This window comes from Sebastes fasciatus, chromosome 5, assembly GCF_043250625.1.
Source record: "Sebastes fasciatus isolate fSebFas1 chromosome 5, fSebFas1.pri, whole genome shotgun sequence".
Lineage (NCBI taxonomy): Eukaryota > Metazoa > Chordata > Actinopteri > Perciformes > Sebastidae > Sebastes > Sebastes fasciatus.
The window spans coordinates 14,757,320-14,772,007 of NC_133799.1; the positions used below are offsets into that span (position 1 = coordinate 14,757,320).

The 14,688-nt window shown below is 37.5% G+C and overlaps 2 protein-coding genes across 5 annotated transcripts; one reads left to right on the plus strand and one right to left on the minus strand.

Annotated features, from left to right (window-relative positions):
* The first annotated feature begins 1,526 nt into the window (after window positions 1–1,526).
* On the plus strand, window positions 1,527–6,614 carry samd13 (sterile alpha motif domain containing 13). 3 transcript variants are annotated; one of them, XM_074635204.1, is made up of 5 exons: window positions 1,527–1,742; window positions 2,029–2,124; window positions 5,334–5,376; window positions 5,482–5,593; window positions 5,682–6,614. In XM_074635204.1, the coding sequence occupies exons 2-5, from the start codon at window positions 2,097–2,099 to the stop codon at window positions 5,823–5,825; spliced, it is 327 nt and encodes a 108-aa protein (XP_074491305.1). In that variant the 5' UTR covers window positions 1,527–1,742; window positions 2,029–2,096; the 3' UTR covers window positions 5,826–6,614. The 3 variants fall into 3 exon arrangements, with proteins under 3 accessions (XP_074491305.1, XP_074491306.1, XP_074491307.1); XM_074635205.1 differs by lacking the exon at window positions 1,527–1,742 and adding an exon at window positions 1,781–1,890; XM_074635206.1 differs by lacking the exons at window positions 1,527–1,742; window positions 2,029–2,124 and adding an exon at window positions 2,742–2,781.
* A 406-nt stretch (window positions 6,615–7,020) lies between these two features.
* uox (urate oxidase) lies at window positions 7,021–14,675 on the minus strand. 2 transcript variants are annotated; one of them, XR_012593913.1, is made up of 9 exons: window positions 14,514–14,675; window positions 13,053–13,265; window positions 11,463–11,579; window positions 11,185–11,263; window positions 8,141–8,327; window positions 7,828–7,951; window positions 7,618–7,701; window positions 7,397–7,534; window positions 7,021–7,253 (listed from the first exon to the last, which is right to left on the minus strand). XR_012593913.1 is itself a non-coding variant. In XM_074635202.1 (8 exons), the coding sequence occupies exons 1-8, from the start codon at window positions 14,532–14,534 to the stop codon at window positions 7,460–7,462; spliced, it is 900 nt and encodes a 299-aa protein (XP_074491303.1). In that variant the 5' UTR covers window positions 14,535–14,675; the 3' UTR covers window positions 7,330–7,459. The 2 variants fall into 2 exon arrangements, 1 of the variants encoding a protein (XP_074491303.1); XM_074635202.1 differs by lacking the exon at window positions 7,021–7,253 and having other exon boundaries at window positions 7,330–7,534.
* Between the last annotated feature and the right edge of the window lie 13 nt (window positions 14,676–14,688).

Below are 14,688 nucleotides of genomic sequence, written 5' to 3' on the forward strand. Positions count from 1 at the left end.
GCTCTTCTTATGTGTCATTTATCCCCCATATGTGTGTAATAATGTTTGTCATATTTGATGTAAATGATGGCACTTTTCCCTGAGCCACTTCACACTCCCGAGTCTGACTGAAAGGAAATCAGTTTGAGTTCTTCGTAGCTAGTCACACATGCCAGTATGGGATCAATAACCTGAAATGTGTCTGTATTTAGTTTGTGGGATACTTTGCACATCATTTAGAAGAAGGCTGACACGTTTTTCCCACCCATATTTACTTGTGTTTGCAAGGGGAATATACTTTGCTGTAGCAGATTTTATGTAAACAAAGGATATGTCACTATAATAAATTCTTTTTATTAAAAAATATGCAATTGTTTGTTTTCAATATTATGAGAAATGTTGCTGTGTCACAAATTTGCTTATTAGGGAATTTCACAATCATCAGTACACCTTTAAGAAGCTTTCAAAAAAAAGATTTTAGAAATAGCTCTATGCATCGCCAGGAAGTGTACAGCAATTACATGGAAGTCTGATTCCCATCTCCTCATTTCCAGATGGCTTCTGGAAATGAACAGCTGCATTCTACTTGAGAAGATCACATATACCCTGAGAAATGAATACAACACCTTTCTGAAGATTTGGCAACCGTATTTAACCTATATGGACTCCTTACCAACACCTATATCGGATTTGATACAACACAATTATCAGACTTGATACATCATTAGTCATCTGAACACTGCATGTCGTTATTTATGATTTCTTTTATTTGTGTATTTAATTTGTTTTTTCTATATCCTTTTTAATTCAATTGATCGTTAACCAGCCTATACTCCTTTTTTAGTATGGTTATTTTTCAGTTTGTATGTGGGTGGGATAGGGAGGGAATTTGTGTTTTGTATATTTGGTTAACAAAAAAAATTGAAAATAAAATATTCTAAAAAAGAAAAAGAAATGTTGCTGTGTGTGTAGTAATTGCAGTGATGTTTTTCCCAGCAGGTGGTTGATGATGCTGAACTACAACTACTACTACTACTAGAAGAAGGCTGACTTGTGTTTGCAAGGGGAATATACTTTGCTGTAGCAGATTTTATGTAACAAAGCATATGTCACTATAATAAATTATTTTTATTAAAAAAATACAATTGTTTGCATTCAATATGATGAGAAATGTTGCTGTCTGCACTTTCATAGGCTAAGCTACTGGAGTTACCCTGCACTATATTCACTTTTAACAGTTTTCTTCATGTCCTTGTATTTTTATATCTGGTATATTTTTTGTACTTTGTACTTTGCACTACTAACTTTTTTACTGCCTTTTTACTAACATGTTTTGCACTATGGAACTGTGATGCTGGAAACTTGAATGTCCCTCGGGATCAATAAAGTTACTATATCTATCTATCTATCTATCTATCTATCTATCTATCTATTTATCTATCTTTCTTTCTTTCTTTCTTTCTTTCTATCTATCTATTTGCAGTGATGTTTTTCCCAGCAGGTTGGTTGTATGATGCTGAACTACAAGCGCTGAAACGGTAAAGAACTCCACTTCCCATGATGCTCTGCGGTCATGTGGGTGAAGGAAGCTAAACCGTTGAAGAGGGGCTAGTTGAGCTTTTACTTGATTAAATCTTGATTTTATCACATGAATATCGCCTTTTATGAATCAGTAAAACATCTCAGTGATTAGAAAAGTTATCCAAAGTACGCCTTAAACTCGGACGTGTTGTTGTTGTCAAGAAAGAATCATCTAAAATAAGGTAAATGTTAAATGTTGTATTAGCAAACCCAGCTAACTATCCCTGTTAGCTTAATGTGAGAGAGGAAGAGGCAGCGGTTCACTAGGAGCTATTATGTAATTTAATGTTGTGTGTAACGCTATTTTTTGCTGTTTTTAATGCAGCTAACGTGAGTTTTGGGTCGTTATTTTCACACACTACTGTCTGTTATAGATGTATAGTACTAATGTTAGCTTTGTTTTGGTCTTTAGCTGTGTTTTAATGTGTTTTAATGTGTTTTAATGAACTGTTTTGCTTGTTATTGCAGTGACTGCCAAAGAGAAACGATGATGTTTGAACTGCCAACCCACTAAGTTCTCCAGGAGAAGACATCTGATGAAAAATTACTGCAACTTTACAGATTGTAAGAGACTCATTTAGCCTCTTATGTTAGTTTAATTAGTGTTTAAATGGGCTCAATAATAATAATAATAATAATAATAATTGGACTTTTATAGAGCCTTTCAGAAACCCAAGGATGCTTTACAAAGGGGGCACACAAAATCATACTAATAAATAACACAGAGGAGAAACTATAGCTAAGTAATTAAAAGAGTGATGTGTAGGAAGAGTCAGCTGAGATCATAGGCCTTGATGAACAGGTGGTGCTTGAGGTGTGTTTTGAAAGCACAAGCTTCTTTTAGTCACCAGCTGTCTGTGTCCACAGCATGGTTTCTGTTTGAAAGTAACCCCGGTTTATGTGGTCAAGTAGTTTATTATAATAATAATAATAATAATACATTTATTTATATAGCACTTCTCAAAACAGATGTTACAACGTGCTTCACAAGACAATAAAAGCAGATAAATAAAGTAAAAAATATGGTAACCGCTAAAACAGAGCATCACAGAACATATCAATAATAATAGAAGTGGTGAAATGCTAGGACAAGTTGATAAAACAAATATACCGCATATATAAATTTACATAAATGTACACATGATGTTTGAGCTGCCGACCCACTAAAGTTACCTCTAAGAGAAAAACATCTGATGAAAAATTACTGCAACTTTACAGATTATAAGATACTCATTTAGCCTCTTATGTTAGTTTGATTAGTGTTTAAATGGTCTAAATGAAAGCTCAAGCTTCCTGTAGTCACCACCAGCAGTCTGTGTCCACAGCATGGTTTCTGTTTGAAAGTAACCACAGTTTATGTGGTCAAGTAGTTTATTATAATAATAATAATAATAATAATAAATGTATTTACATAGCACTTCTCAAAACATATGTTACAAAGTGCTTCATAAGACAATAAAATCAGATAAAGTAAAACAATATATATATATATATATATTATTTTATTTAAAAGGGACCATGTACAGTTTTAAACATAAATGTCACCATTTGATGCTCCGTACCAGATTATAGCTTTAAGCTAATTCACATCTTAGTCCCTTGGCAGGTCAGAACAAAGAAACATACTACAGTCATTCAAGAAAGAACATACAAAATGCACAATACACAGCTACACACAATAGCATGTCACAAAGTATGCTTGTCAAGTAAAAGCAAGTCATGAAGACCATGGAATGAAGATCAGTGAGTACAGAGCTGAGCAGCTTTCAACAGACGTTTTAAGTTGGTTTTGAAAATGCTAAAAGAGCTGTAGCTCCTCACATCGTCAGACAGGGTGTTCCACTGATAAAACAGAACATCAGACAATAAATGCGGGTTAGAGTAAAACAAATATGGTAACTGCTAAAACAGAACATATCAATAGTAATAGAAGTGGTGAAATGGTAGGACAAGTTGATAAAACAAATATACCGTATATATACATAAATGTACACATGCGTCCAGAAACAGATGTATACATACATATATTTAGACCCAGTCTTATACTTATAGGAATGCTATCCTAAAAAAAAAAACGTTTTCAAAAGTTTTTTCAAAGTGGATACAGAGTTAGATGATCGTATCTCTAAAGGAAGTGCATTCCAGAGTTTGGGAGCCCTGAAAGCAAAAGCCTAATCGCCTCTCGTCACAAAATTGGACCTGGGAACAGCAAGAAGTAGCTGATCAGATGATCTCAGACCACGTACAGGCATATAGGGTGTTAAGAGATCCATTTTTTTTTCTGGGGTCAGACCAAGTTGTGCTTTAAAAGTGAGTAATAAAAGCAGAGTAGCTGTTATAACCCCTCAGACCCTTTGTTAGCGTCATCATTAACGCATGTTTTTGTGACCAAACACTTGTTTAAACTCATAACCTCTCAAAATCCAACTTACTGGACAGATGTTTTTTTAAAGATACCAAACATGCCAGTCTGAATTACAGGTACATGTGTGTATAAAATGATGCACAACACTTATATTACATGTATTGAAGTTTTTGTACGTGTACAATATATCTTAAATTTGAAGATTTTACTGCTGGAGCAAGCAAGTTCAGCAAAAACAATGTATTAAATGTTCATGTATAACCTATGGAAATGTGTTTTACCTGTTTATTTTTATTTTATTTATTTTTATTTAACCAGGTAGTACTCATTGAGATTAAGAATCTCTTTTGCAAGAGAGACCTGGCCAAGGCAGCAGCATTTAAACATACATTAAAGTTTCAGACGCCACAACATAAAACAAATGCAAAACAAATACATCGCATAATATCATACAAAACACATTAAAATCAAGTGTTTGAAGCCAACGTTAAAGTGAAAATATTCAGAAACACAGACAGCTCCCGATTTATGAAGTTATTTCAGGTACATTTTGTGGGGAATATTGAGACCACTTGTTTTAAGTTACTGCATGTTATATTGCCTGTTTTGTAGGGCTTAAGAGAAAGTAGCAGCGAGCATGGCTCCTAACAGTATCGAGTGCCCGGTAGTAGTAAGGACAGAAGAAATTAATTCAATTTATTATTATATAGCGTCAAATCATAACAGAAGTTATCTCAAGACGCTTTTCATATAGAGCAGGTCTAGACCGTTCTCTATAATTTAGAGACCCAACAAGAGATCCCCCGTGAGCATGCAGTCTTAAGCGACAGTGGCAAGAAAAAACTCCCCTTTAACGGGTAGAAACTTTGGGCAGAACTAGGCTCTGGGTGGCCGGCCGGCCATCTGCCTCGACCACATCATCGGCACTCACAGATAAAGGGTCTTTCTATCGTTGATGAAGAAAGATAATTTGTTTGTTCTGATTAGTAGGGCTGCAACTAACAATTATTTTCATTGTTGATTAATCTGTCATTTATTTTCTCGGTTGATCGATTAGTTGTTTGGTCTATAAATATCAATCAGTGTTTCCCAAAGCCCAAGATGACATCCTCAAATGTCTTGTTTTGTCCACAACTCAAATATATTCAGTTTACTGTCATAGAGGAGTAAAGAAACTAAAAAATATTCACATTTAAGAAGCTGGAATCAGAGAATTTTTCTTTAAAAAGAAATAACTCAAACCGATTAAGAGATTATCAAAATAGTTGGCGATTAATTTAATAGTTGACAACTAATCAATTAATCATTGAAGCTCTAGTTGGGTTGAAGTTGCTACATGTTGTAATGCCTCTTTTTGATGTGTTGATTTTTATTGTATCTATTTATTCTCCTTTTTTTCTTTTTACAGCCGGCATGGAAGACAAGGCAAATGGCTCTGTTGACACCAAAAGGTATCTTTTACAATTAGTGTAAGACATTATTTATTGAAAGCTTTGAAAGAATGTGTTCTATAGCTGTTATAGTTGAATATTAATGCATTCACTGTGACCCCACAGCCCAGTGGAGAACGGCCAGCTGCCGGACCCTGCCAACTGGGGGGTCGCCGATGTCGTCAATTACTTTAAAGCAACAGGGTTCGAGGAGCAAGCCACGGCTTTCCAGGATCAGGTTGGAGTTTTCCTCCTGCTCCAAATTCCCATCACATGATGAACACAAACTAGGATGTCAGTCAAACATTTCTCTCTCTGCCTGACAGGAAATCGATGGGAAGTCCCTGCTCCTGATGACGCGTAACGACGTCCTGACGGGGCTGTCGATAAAGCTCGGCCCCGCGCTGAAAATCTACGAGTATCACGTGAAGCCGCTGCAAACCCAGCACCTGAAGAGCAACACCTCGTAGCACCGCTGGCCATTCCAGCGCCCAGCTCAGTGACAATCATCGTGTCAAGAGACCCCAGGTTAGCTGCCACTTGACAAAGACTCCTCTGGCCATAGTGGCACCTTAACAGAATTTGAATGCTGTATGTTTTTATAAGCGTGAACCCCAAAAAATGGGTTGCACATGGAGTCCAATCAGCTGTTTACCCTTTCAGCCATTCTTTTTCTGCTGCTTGAGATGTGTATTTTTTTGTGTGTTTTATTTAAAAGAAGGAAATTCGGGGCGAATACTGTGCAAGTATGATTTGTGTGTGTGTGTGTGTTTGTGAGTGTGTGTGCAAAGTGAATTAACCCATGTTGGTTTAAAAAAAAAAGTATTTGTATATAAGATGATATAAAGTTAAAAACGGTGTATGTTGTCGTACCTGAACACTTTGATACATGCAGAAAATTATTCTGGTGCATCCCGTTTTGCCCTAAAATCACTTTTTATGCTCTAAACTGTGCAACTGAGTCCATGAAACGTCCTTAGCATGTAACAATGAAGCATTTTGTTTTTCCCAGAAAAAGGAGCCAACCGAAAGCCTCTTTGTTCCTACATCTGTACCTGCATTATCTAGGCCCGAGGCTCTCATATGAAAATATTTATGTGTATTTGTTCTTCTTATGATCCTACCTGTGGTGCTTTCAGAATTGTCGCAAAGACAACTGTATTGAAGTGAGTATGACCAATGTATATGTGCAACATAACACTGGATTTTGAATATCTGAATCAAAGATTTGCAATAAATGGTGCTCTTTTCTCACAAAAGAACAATATTAGTTTATGAATTTATTGATTTATTTCATTTTATTACACGGCTGTGTTGAATACTCGATTCTGATTGGTCAATCACAGCGTTTTACAATCTGTTATTTCTTCATAGCAGGCCGTTGCTATGTATAACAGACCGTTGCTATGGACGCAGTTCTGATGTAGAACTCTGGTGGACCATTTTTGTGTCAAATTATAAGTAAGTAGCCGTGTAATAAGCAGGATAATGTACAGCAAGCGGGTCACTGTTTTGAAATAAACCCCTTCAGGGCGATGCCTGTCGGGGTTTATTTCACAACAATGTCCGGTTCGCTGTACATTATCCCTTACTTATTTACTTACACAAGAAGCTTGAGTCATATCTGGGAAATCTTGAGTTGTAATTCTGCCAAAAAAATATTTAAAGGTTCTTTCTATTAAGTAGCTTATTCAGATTGTCGATCACAGCAGCAGCATTTCCTGGATGTGTTGGTGCTAGGGCCGGGCAATATGAAGATATACAGTATATCGTCAAAACGATATAAAATGTCTATTGTATATATTTTTCTATATTGTTTCTATTGCGATATAGGCTAGGCCTATATTTATTTTTTATTTTCTCTATTATTTCACTTAAAACTGTTGCCCATTTGGCACTCAAGTTCTTAAAATAAGAAAATACTCTGTACTTTTCAGTTGTCAGGTGTATCCAGAAATAGGCTTTACCATGTGGTTATTTCATATAGACCATTTATTTATTGAATTACCAGAAAAACATGCTATATTGTGATATATATCGTTATCGAGATATGAAATGATCTATATCGGGATAGAAGATTTTAGCACAGCCCTAGGTGGTGCCTTCACAGCTTGGCTCGCTGTTTCCTGCGTACTGTCCCTGTGATGTTGCCTGAAGGGTTATCCGAGGCAAGAAGAACCTGCGAGGGTAAAAAATACACATCAGTAACCGAACTATGTTGACTAATCAACTTGAAAGATTAGTTGTAATAACAGAACTTACTTCGCCTTTGTTCGCGAGGCCCATTTTTGTCATGTCTATGATGAAGTAATGCACGTTGGGCATGACCATCTCTATTTCGTCAACCTGAAAGACACAATACAGTTTTTCTGAATGAGCTTATTGTGCGTGTGGCCTAATAATTGCTATAACTACAACAGCTTTTACCTAGAGGTTTGCTTATAAATCTTATGATGTCAAATGTGGACTCACCTCAGGAACTCTATCCAGGACCATAACCTGTGTTTCATAAAGGGTCTTCTGCACAGAGGGTGAGAACTCTCCACAGTCGTAGGGGCCAGCAAACTTCTCAATAATCGTCTCCTTCACACACTTCCTATGAGAACGTGATGTGATGATTGTTAGATTTTTGTCTCATTCATTCAAAACAGGAGATTTTCCTTCTATTTTGTGTTCATAACTTCATAATTTGTCCTCCTCTTTGGTAGATAAAGTTGTCATCATGGATACCTACAACTATGATGATTAGTGAATGCAGTGTCCCCCTTCTTAAACCAGTAATTACCATGCAGCATCAAAGTCGACATCCTGGGTCTTGTTGTAGCGCCACCTAGAGTAAACAGAGGTGCAGAAACACCTGTCCTTGGTCTCTTGCAGAGTAGTGAAGCGGTCTTTGTGGAAACCCTCAAAACCAGACTGGGTGGTTTTCAGCACTTTCATGTTCTTCACCCCGCTGTGAACCACCGGGACGCCTGGGGCAATGAGTCGGTGAGTATGCGGTCATCAGAAACATCAGGAAACATTTTGACAGTTAAACAGAACAGAAACGTGACAATAGGCGTCACACTGTACTCTCTAAAATACAAAAAGGAGCCCATCACACGCCTGTCAAGTGCTTAGCTATAGTTGTGGATCCCTCAGTTAATAATATTTACACCACAGAGGCTGGCGTTCCCAGGCCAGATGAGATATATGTAATCTCTCCAGCGTGTTCTGGGTCTACCCCGGAACCTCTTACCAGTTGTCCGTGCACGGAAAACCTCCAAAGTGAGGCGTCCAGGAGTCATCCTGATCGGATGCCCAAACCACCTCAGCTGGCCCCTTTTGACGCGAAGGAGCAGCTGCTCTACTCCGAGATTTATCTATTTATCTATTTATCTATTTATTTATTTATTTATTTATTTATTTATTTATTTATCTATTTATCTATCTATTTATCTATCTATTTATCTATTTATTTATGTTTTACTTTTATACTTTTACTTGAGTAAAGTTTTGAACAGAGTGTTTCTACACTGTGGTATTGCTTCTTTTATACTTGAGTTAATGAGTACTCTGTGCACTTCTTCCACCACTACTGAGAACACATTTTTATACCCAAATGAGCTTTATTCTATTGTAAAGAATAAAGCTCATTTGGGTATAAAAAAGAAAACAAACACTCTGTGGGTTCACAAAATCAGTCTCCCATTCATTGTCTATGACGTCACAAGTTTGAGACTTACTTCTCTGGGTTCTGGCTTTGAGAGAGAGGAGCTCTTGTTCACAAATATTGATTGAACTTCCCTAGGCCATGGTAATAACATATTGGAATTCTTCATTTAGGTGGTGTTCTCCTTCAAAACTGGACACTGATGAGACCATTGCATCCATTACCACACATCATTTTTCACATGTATACTAACTACTGAGCTAGTGAAGCCTTGGCTTTTAATGAATCCTCATATTAGTGTTGCAGTGGAATTACAGACGTAGGCAAAGTTGTTGGTAACGTTCCGTTAAAGAGAGAAAAACCCACAATGGTCACTGAAATAACTTGAAACTGACAAAAGTAATAATAAATAAAAATTCACTGAAAATTAACTAATGAAAATCAGATATTGTTTTTGAATTATAGTTCAGCAGAATCATTTAAAAAAACAAACTAATGAAACTGGCCTGGACAAAAATGATGGTAACATTAACTTAATATTTTGTTGCACAACCTTTTGAGGCACTCACTGCAATCAAGTGATTTCTGTAACTCTCAATGAGACTTCTGCACCTGTCGACAGGTATGTTGGCCCACTCCTCGTGATCAAACTGCTCCAGCTGTCTCAGGTTTGAAGGGTGCCTTCTCCAGACTGCATGTTTCAGCTCCTTCCACAGATGTTCAATAGGATTTAGATCAGGGCTCATAGAAGGCCACTTCAGAATAGTCCAATGTTTTGTTCTTAGCCATTCTTGGGTGTTTTTAGCTGTGTTTTGGGTCATTATCCTGTTGGAGGACCCATGACCTATAACTGAGACCAAGCTTTCTGACACTGGGCAGCACATTTCGCTCCAGAATGCCTTGATAGTCTTGAGATTTCATTGCACCCTGCACAGATTCAAGACACCCTGTGCCAGATGCAACAAAGCAGCCCCATAACATAACCTAGCCTCCTCCATGTTTCACATTAGGTACAGTGTTCTTTTCTTTGGATGCTTCATTTTTGCGTCTGTGAACATAGAGCTGATGTGACTTGCCAAAAAGCTCCAGTTTTGTCTCATCTGTCCAAAGGACATTCTCCCAGAAGCTTTGTGGCTTGTCAATATGCATTTTGGCAAATTCCAGTCTCGCTTTTTTATGATTTGGTGTCCTCCTCGGTTGTCTTCCATTAAGTCCACTTTGGCTCAAACAGTGACGGATGGTGCGATCTGACACTGATGTACCTTGACCTTGGAGTTCACCTCTAATCTCTTTGGAAGTTGTTCTGGGCTCTTTGGTTACCATTCGTATTATCCGTCTCTTCAATATGTCATCAATTTTCCTCTTGCGGCCACGTCCAGGGAGGTAGGCTACAGACCCATGGACCTTAAACTTCTGAATCATATGTGCAACTGTAGTCACAGGAACATCAAGCTGCTTGGAGATGGTCTTATAGCCTTTACCTTTAACATGAAGGTCTATAATGTTCTTTCTAATCTCCTGAGACAACTCTCTCCTTAGCTTTCTGTGGTCCATGTTCAGTGTGGTACACACCATGATGCCAAACAGCACAGTGACTACTTTTCACCCTTTAAATAGGCAGACTGACTGATTACAAGTTTGAAAACACCTGTGATGCTAATTACAGGACACACCTTAGTTTAATATGTCCCTATGGTCACATTATTTTACATCTTTTCTAGGGGTACCATCATTTTTGTCCTGGCCAGTTTCGTTAGTTTGTTTTTTAAAATGATTCTGTTGAACCACAATTCAAAAACAATATCTGATTTTCATTAGCTCATTTTCAGTGAATTTTTATTTATTATTACTTTTGTCAGTTTCAAGTTATTTCAGTGACCATTGTGGGTTTTTCTCTCTTTAACGGAACGTTACCAACAACTTTGCCTACGTCTGTATATGCTTCACTTCAATGACCCTGTCTGGTGTTATCTATTATGTAGATGACATATTGTGTCTTTGTCGAGGTATTGTGTTTTGTCTTTGTTTATGGTGGTAAACCTTGTTTTTCCTCTCTGCAGATTAAGTTGATCCTGTCCGATCCAACAGGATAACACCAACTGATCTCAGCCTAGATCAGGTATGTGCCCTGCTCATGCATACATTTTCATCTACATTGTGTGTGTGGTTGTGCTTACCATTGAGATTCTGTTCAACATCACAGAAGCGACAAGCTTCTGGGCTGGAGATAAATGCATGAACATGCTCTACCCCATTCTGCGAAAATAACGACAAGCTGGGTGAAAAATCACGTTTGAATTTAATGTGTACTTCATCTATGGTGTTGCTTAAATAGTTAAAATGAAGGACACACATAGTAGGAAAAGCACAACTGTGTATCATTTGTTCCACTTGTGCTTTTCCCGTTGTGACCAGTAAAATGTCAATCAAAAAGAAAAACTCCTCTGAGTTTTACCTTCTCCAACCTTCTCCATGGAGCCTCCTCCATGTTAACTTTGACCCTCAGGACATGGTTGTAAGTGGTCAGGAAATGATGACAGATATCCAGGGAAAACTGCTCGATGGTCTTTACCTGAGCAGGTGAGTAGAGCATAAAAAACAGAGTGACAGGCTGTAAGTAAAACCATCTAAAAAAAAAAAAAAAAGTCTCATAAATAAATAGGAACAAAAGTCCTAACTGGACAAAATATTTCAACAGGGTTTGTTAACCCTTGTTTTTATTTGATCAGTGTGTGTTTGAGCTGCAGGTTACCAGCGGTCACTTGTGTCGGTATAGTGAGGTAAAAGAGTGACCACAGTAGGAGTCTCCCAGTTGAACAAAGGACGATCCCTTTAAAGTTAATCATTATTTTTCATGCACTGGTTAGTTTTAAGATTTTGGGTTGTTTTGCTTCCGTAACATGTCTAATTTCAGGCTGGTGAAAAGAAAACATGCAAAATACACATTTATGTGTTTATTTTACTGCAATTTGTCTCCGAAATTCACCAAAAGTTAGCATTAGATAATGCCTCATTTGCATATTTCAACATAAACATTTAAAAAAGGTTGCCTTAATGTAAATAATCAACTGGGGGAGTTTCATGGTGACATCTATTAGTTAACATTTTCCCCCTATTCCCCTGTAGTGTCTTCAAAATGTAGTGGATTTTACAATCCATATCTTTAAAGGCTGTTTTCTCAAATTAATTTTTTTCTCAAACTAGTAGCACTTACATACACCAAACTTTCCAGTATCATTCCTATCTGTATTCCGAATGTTTTTACAAAGGGGTTTGTTCATATACAGTATCATTCATAGCTTGATTTATAGAACATTTTATCCCTAAATACATGGTGAAAATAGTTTTGTTTTTTTATAGCTGTTGACAGTATTTTCTGACTCTACATTACTATAATATCATTCTCTCTGGTTTAAATGCTCCAGCTTGTACAAAACACTGTAGCATTGATTCTAAACGGCCCTGAATGTTTAACCATATAACTCCAGTTGTGGCCTCCCTACACTGGTTTCCAATCTACTGTAATGGTCCTAAATGGTCCTTACAACATATAAAATGGTGCATAACCTGCTATGATTTTTTTTCTCTTCTCTCGTCAGAGAACTCGGAGAGCTCAGGAACGCTTGGCCTGTAAAACTTATGGCAATATTGTATATAACATTCAAAATACACCATCAGGTTTAGACTTTTAGATGACGACAACAACCCTCCCGTATTCCTTAGGGCTGCCCCCTCTTAGTCGATTACTCGACTAATTGGTCGTTTTGCAGCCATAGTATTTCTATCTCATTAGGATTACGTCCTGAATCAAGTTAGGTTTTTTATAAATATGCAACATAATGGTGACAGAAAAAATATGCTGATAACAACACAGTCTTCTTATACAATTCATTAAAACGTGATGACTTGCAGAGTCAGGTCTTTAACACATTTACCCTTTCGGTCCTAACATCCCTCCATTACTTTCTGTGGATGGACGTTGTTGTCTATGAAGGGATAGAAGTGTTGTGATGAGGAGAAAGTGGACAGGGTGGTGGTGACCTACCCCCTTGAGCTTGGCCAGGGCGTGGATGGTGTTCTTGCAGGTGTCGGTGGGGATGACGTCCGAGTTGTCTCCAGTTAGATAATCCTTGCGTGATCTGAGCGTGAGCTCCACGTCGGCTTTCAGCTCGATGATGTAGTGGCGGCTGCCCTCTCTCCTGATGACCAGCAACTTCACGGAGTTCTTGCCGTAGCCTGTTCGCACAAACTCCACATTCTGCTCACACAGAGGAACACGTTACTGACATGTTGCAGTTCAGCAGCTCCCAGTGATGTAAACAGGTGTTTTGTGCCATAAGTATATATTTTGCTGGTATTTTAAACTGTGAATTGACTTCATCTGATGCATGTGTTACGTGTAGTGTTGGGAGACACTACAGGCAAAAGTTGGTTTTCAGGCTCTGGTCAATTTTGAGATGTTCTCTTCTTTCAGACTAGTGGAAAGAAAACATCCAAAATACACATGTAGGTGTTTATTTTACTACTTTGTCAATTTGCGTCCGTAGATTTCTCCTTAATTCACCAAAGGTTAGCATTAGATAATGCCTCATTTGCATATTTAAACATAAAATTTAAAAAAACTGTGATACAAAATATATGTCTTAATGTAAGTAATCAAAGTTTCATGGTGATGTCTACCAGTTAAATGTTTACCCTATTCATCTGGGGTGTCTCCGGTCAGTCTGTAGTCTGTGTCATCCATGTGTATGAGCCCTTTGTTCAACACTTTGATGTATCTGTTAATCTGATATGGTTACCTATTAGAGTTTCTATGAGTGTGTTACATGTACTAACATCCTTTCATGTGAGACTGGTCCCTGATTGGTTGCTTGAGCTTGATTATTTTCCACATTCCAACTTTCATTCCTCTGTGTCAGGTATTAATAAAACTACTCTAGTAAACTACATTATGTCTAATTTTTTTTCAGTTCCATATTCAGATAATCTGCCCAAGTACATTTTCTCTGGATCAGTAACATGCAAGCTTGATGATGGTCAAATATGCATGGGAATATACTTTTTATCTCATAAAATATTTGTAAAATGTGAAAATATTTGCATGAATGAGCAGGAAAAACGTAGTAAAAAGAAATACGCAATTATGTTGTTAGTAGGGCTGTCAAAGTAAAGTCTTTAACGCATTAATGCAAGTTGCGATTTTTAGGTTGTAGCAGGCAACGTTTTAAAGCTAGAGTGAAGACACTGATATCATATTAAACTAGAAAACGTAAGGAACCCATTGATACCAACCATGTTATAGCCATGCCATGTCTAGCTTGTCATAAAGGAGGCTAAATAACGCTGGTTTGTTCGGCAGACCACATTTGGCCCCCCGGCTGTTGACCCCAAAAATGAGATAAACTCCAGTGCTGAATCATTTAAGGTATCCTCTAAAAGTAAAAAAATAAATCTTGTTCTGTCTTTTAGATGATTCTTTGTTATGTATAACATAATGAATAGTTACCTTATCTGAAGCTGCTGCCATGGTATCTTCCTTTCCTTCACCTGCTGTCTGTCTGTCTCCACCTATGGAGGACGATTTTGTGGAGAGGGTGGTGCTACCTTTTATTCTGCCATTGGAAGTCACGTAAGGCGGAGTTCAACCCATTCTACCTGTTATACCAGTACGTGTAATTACA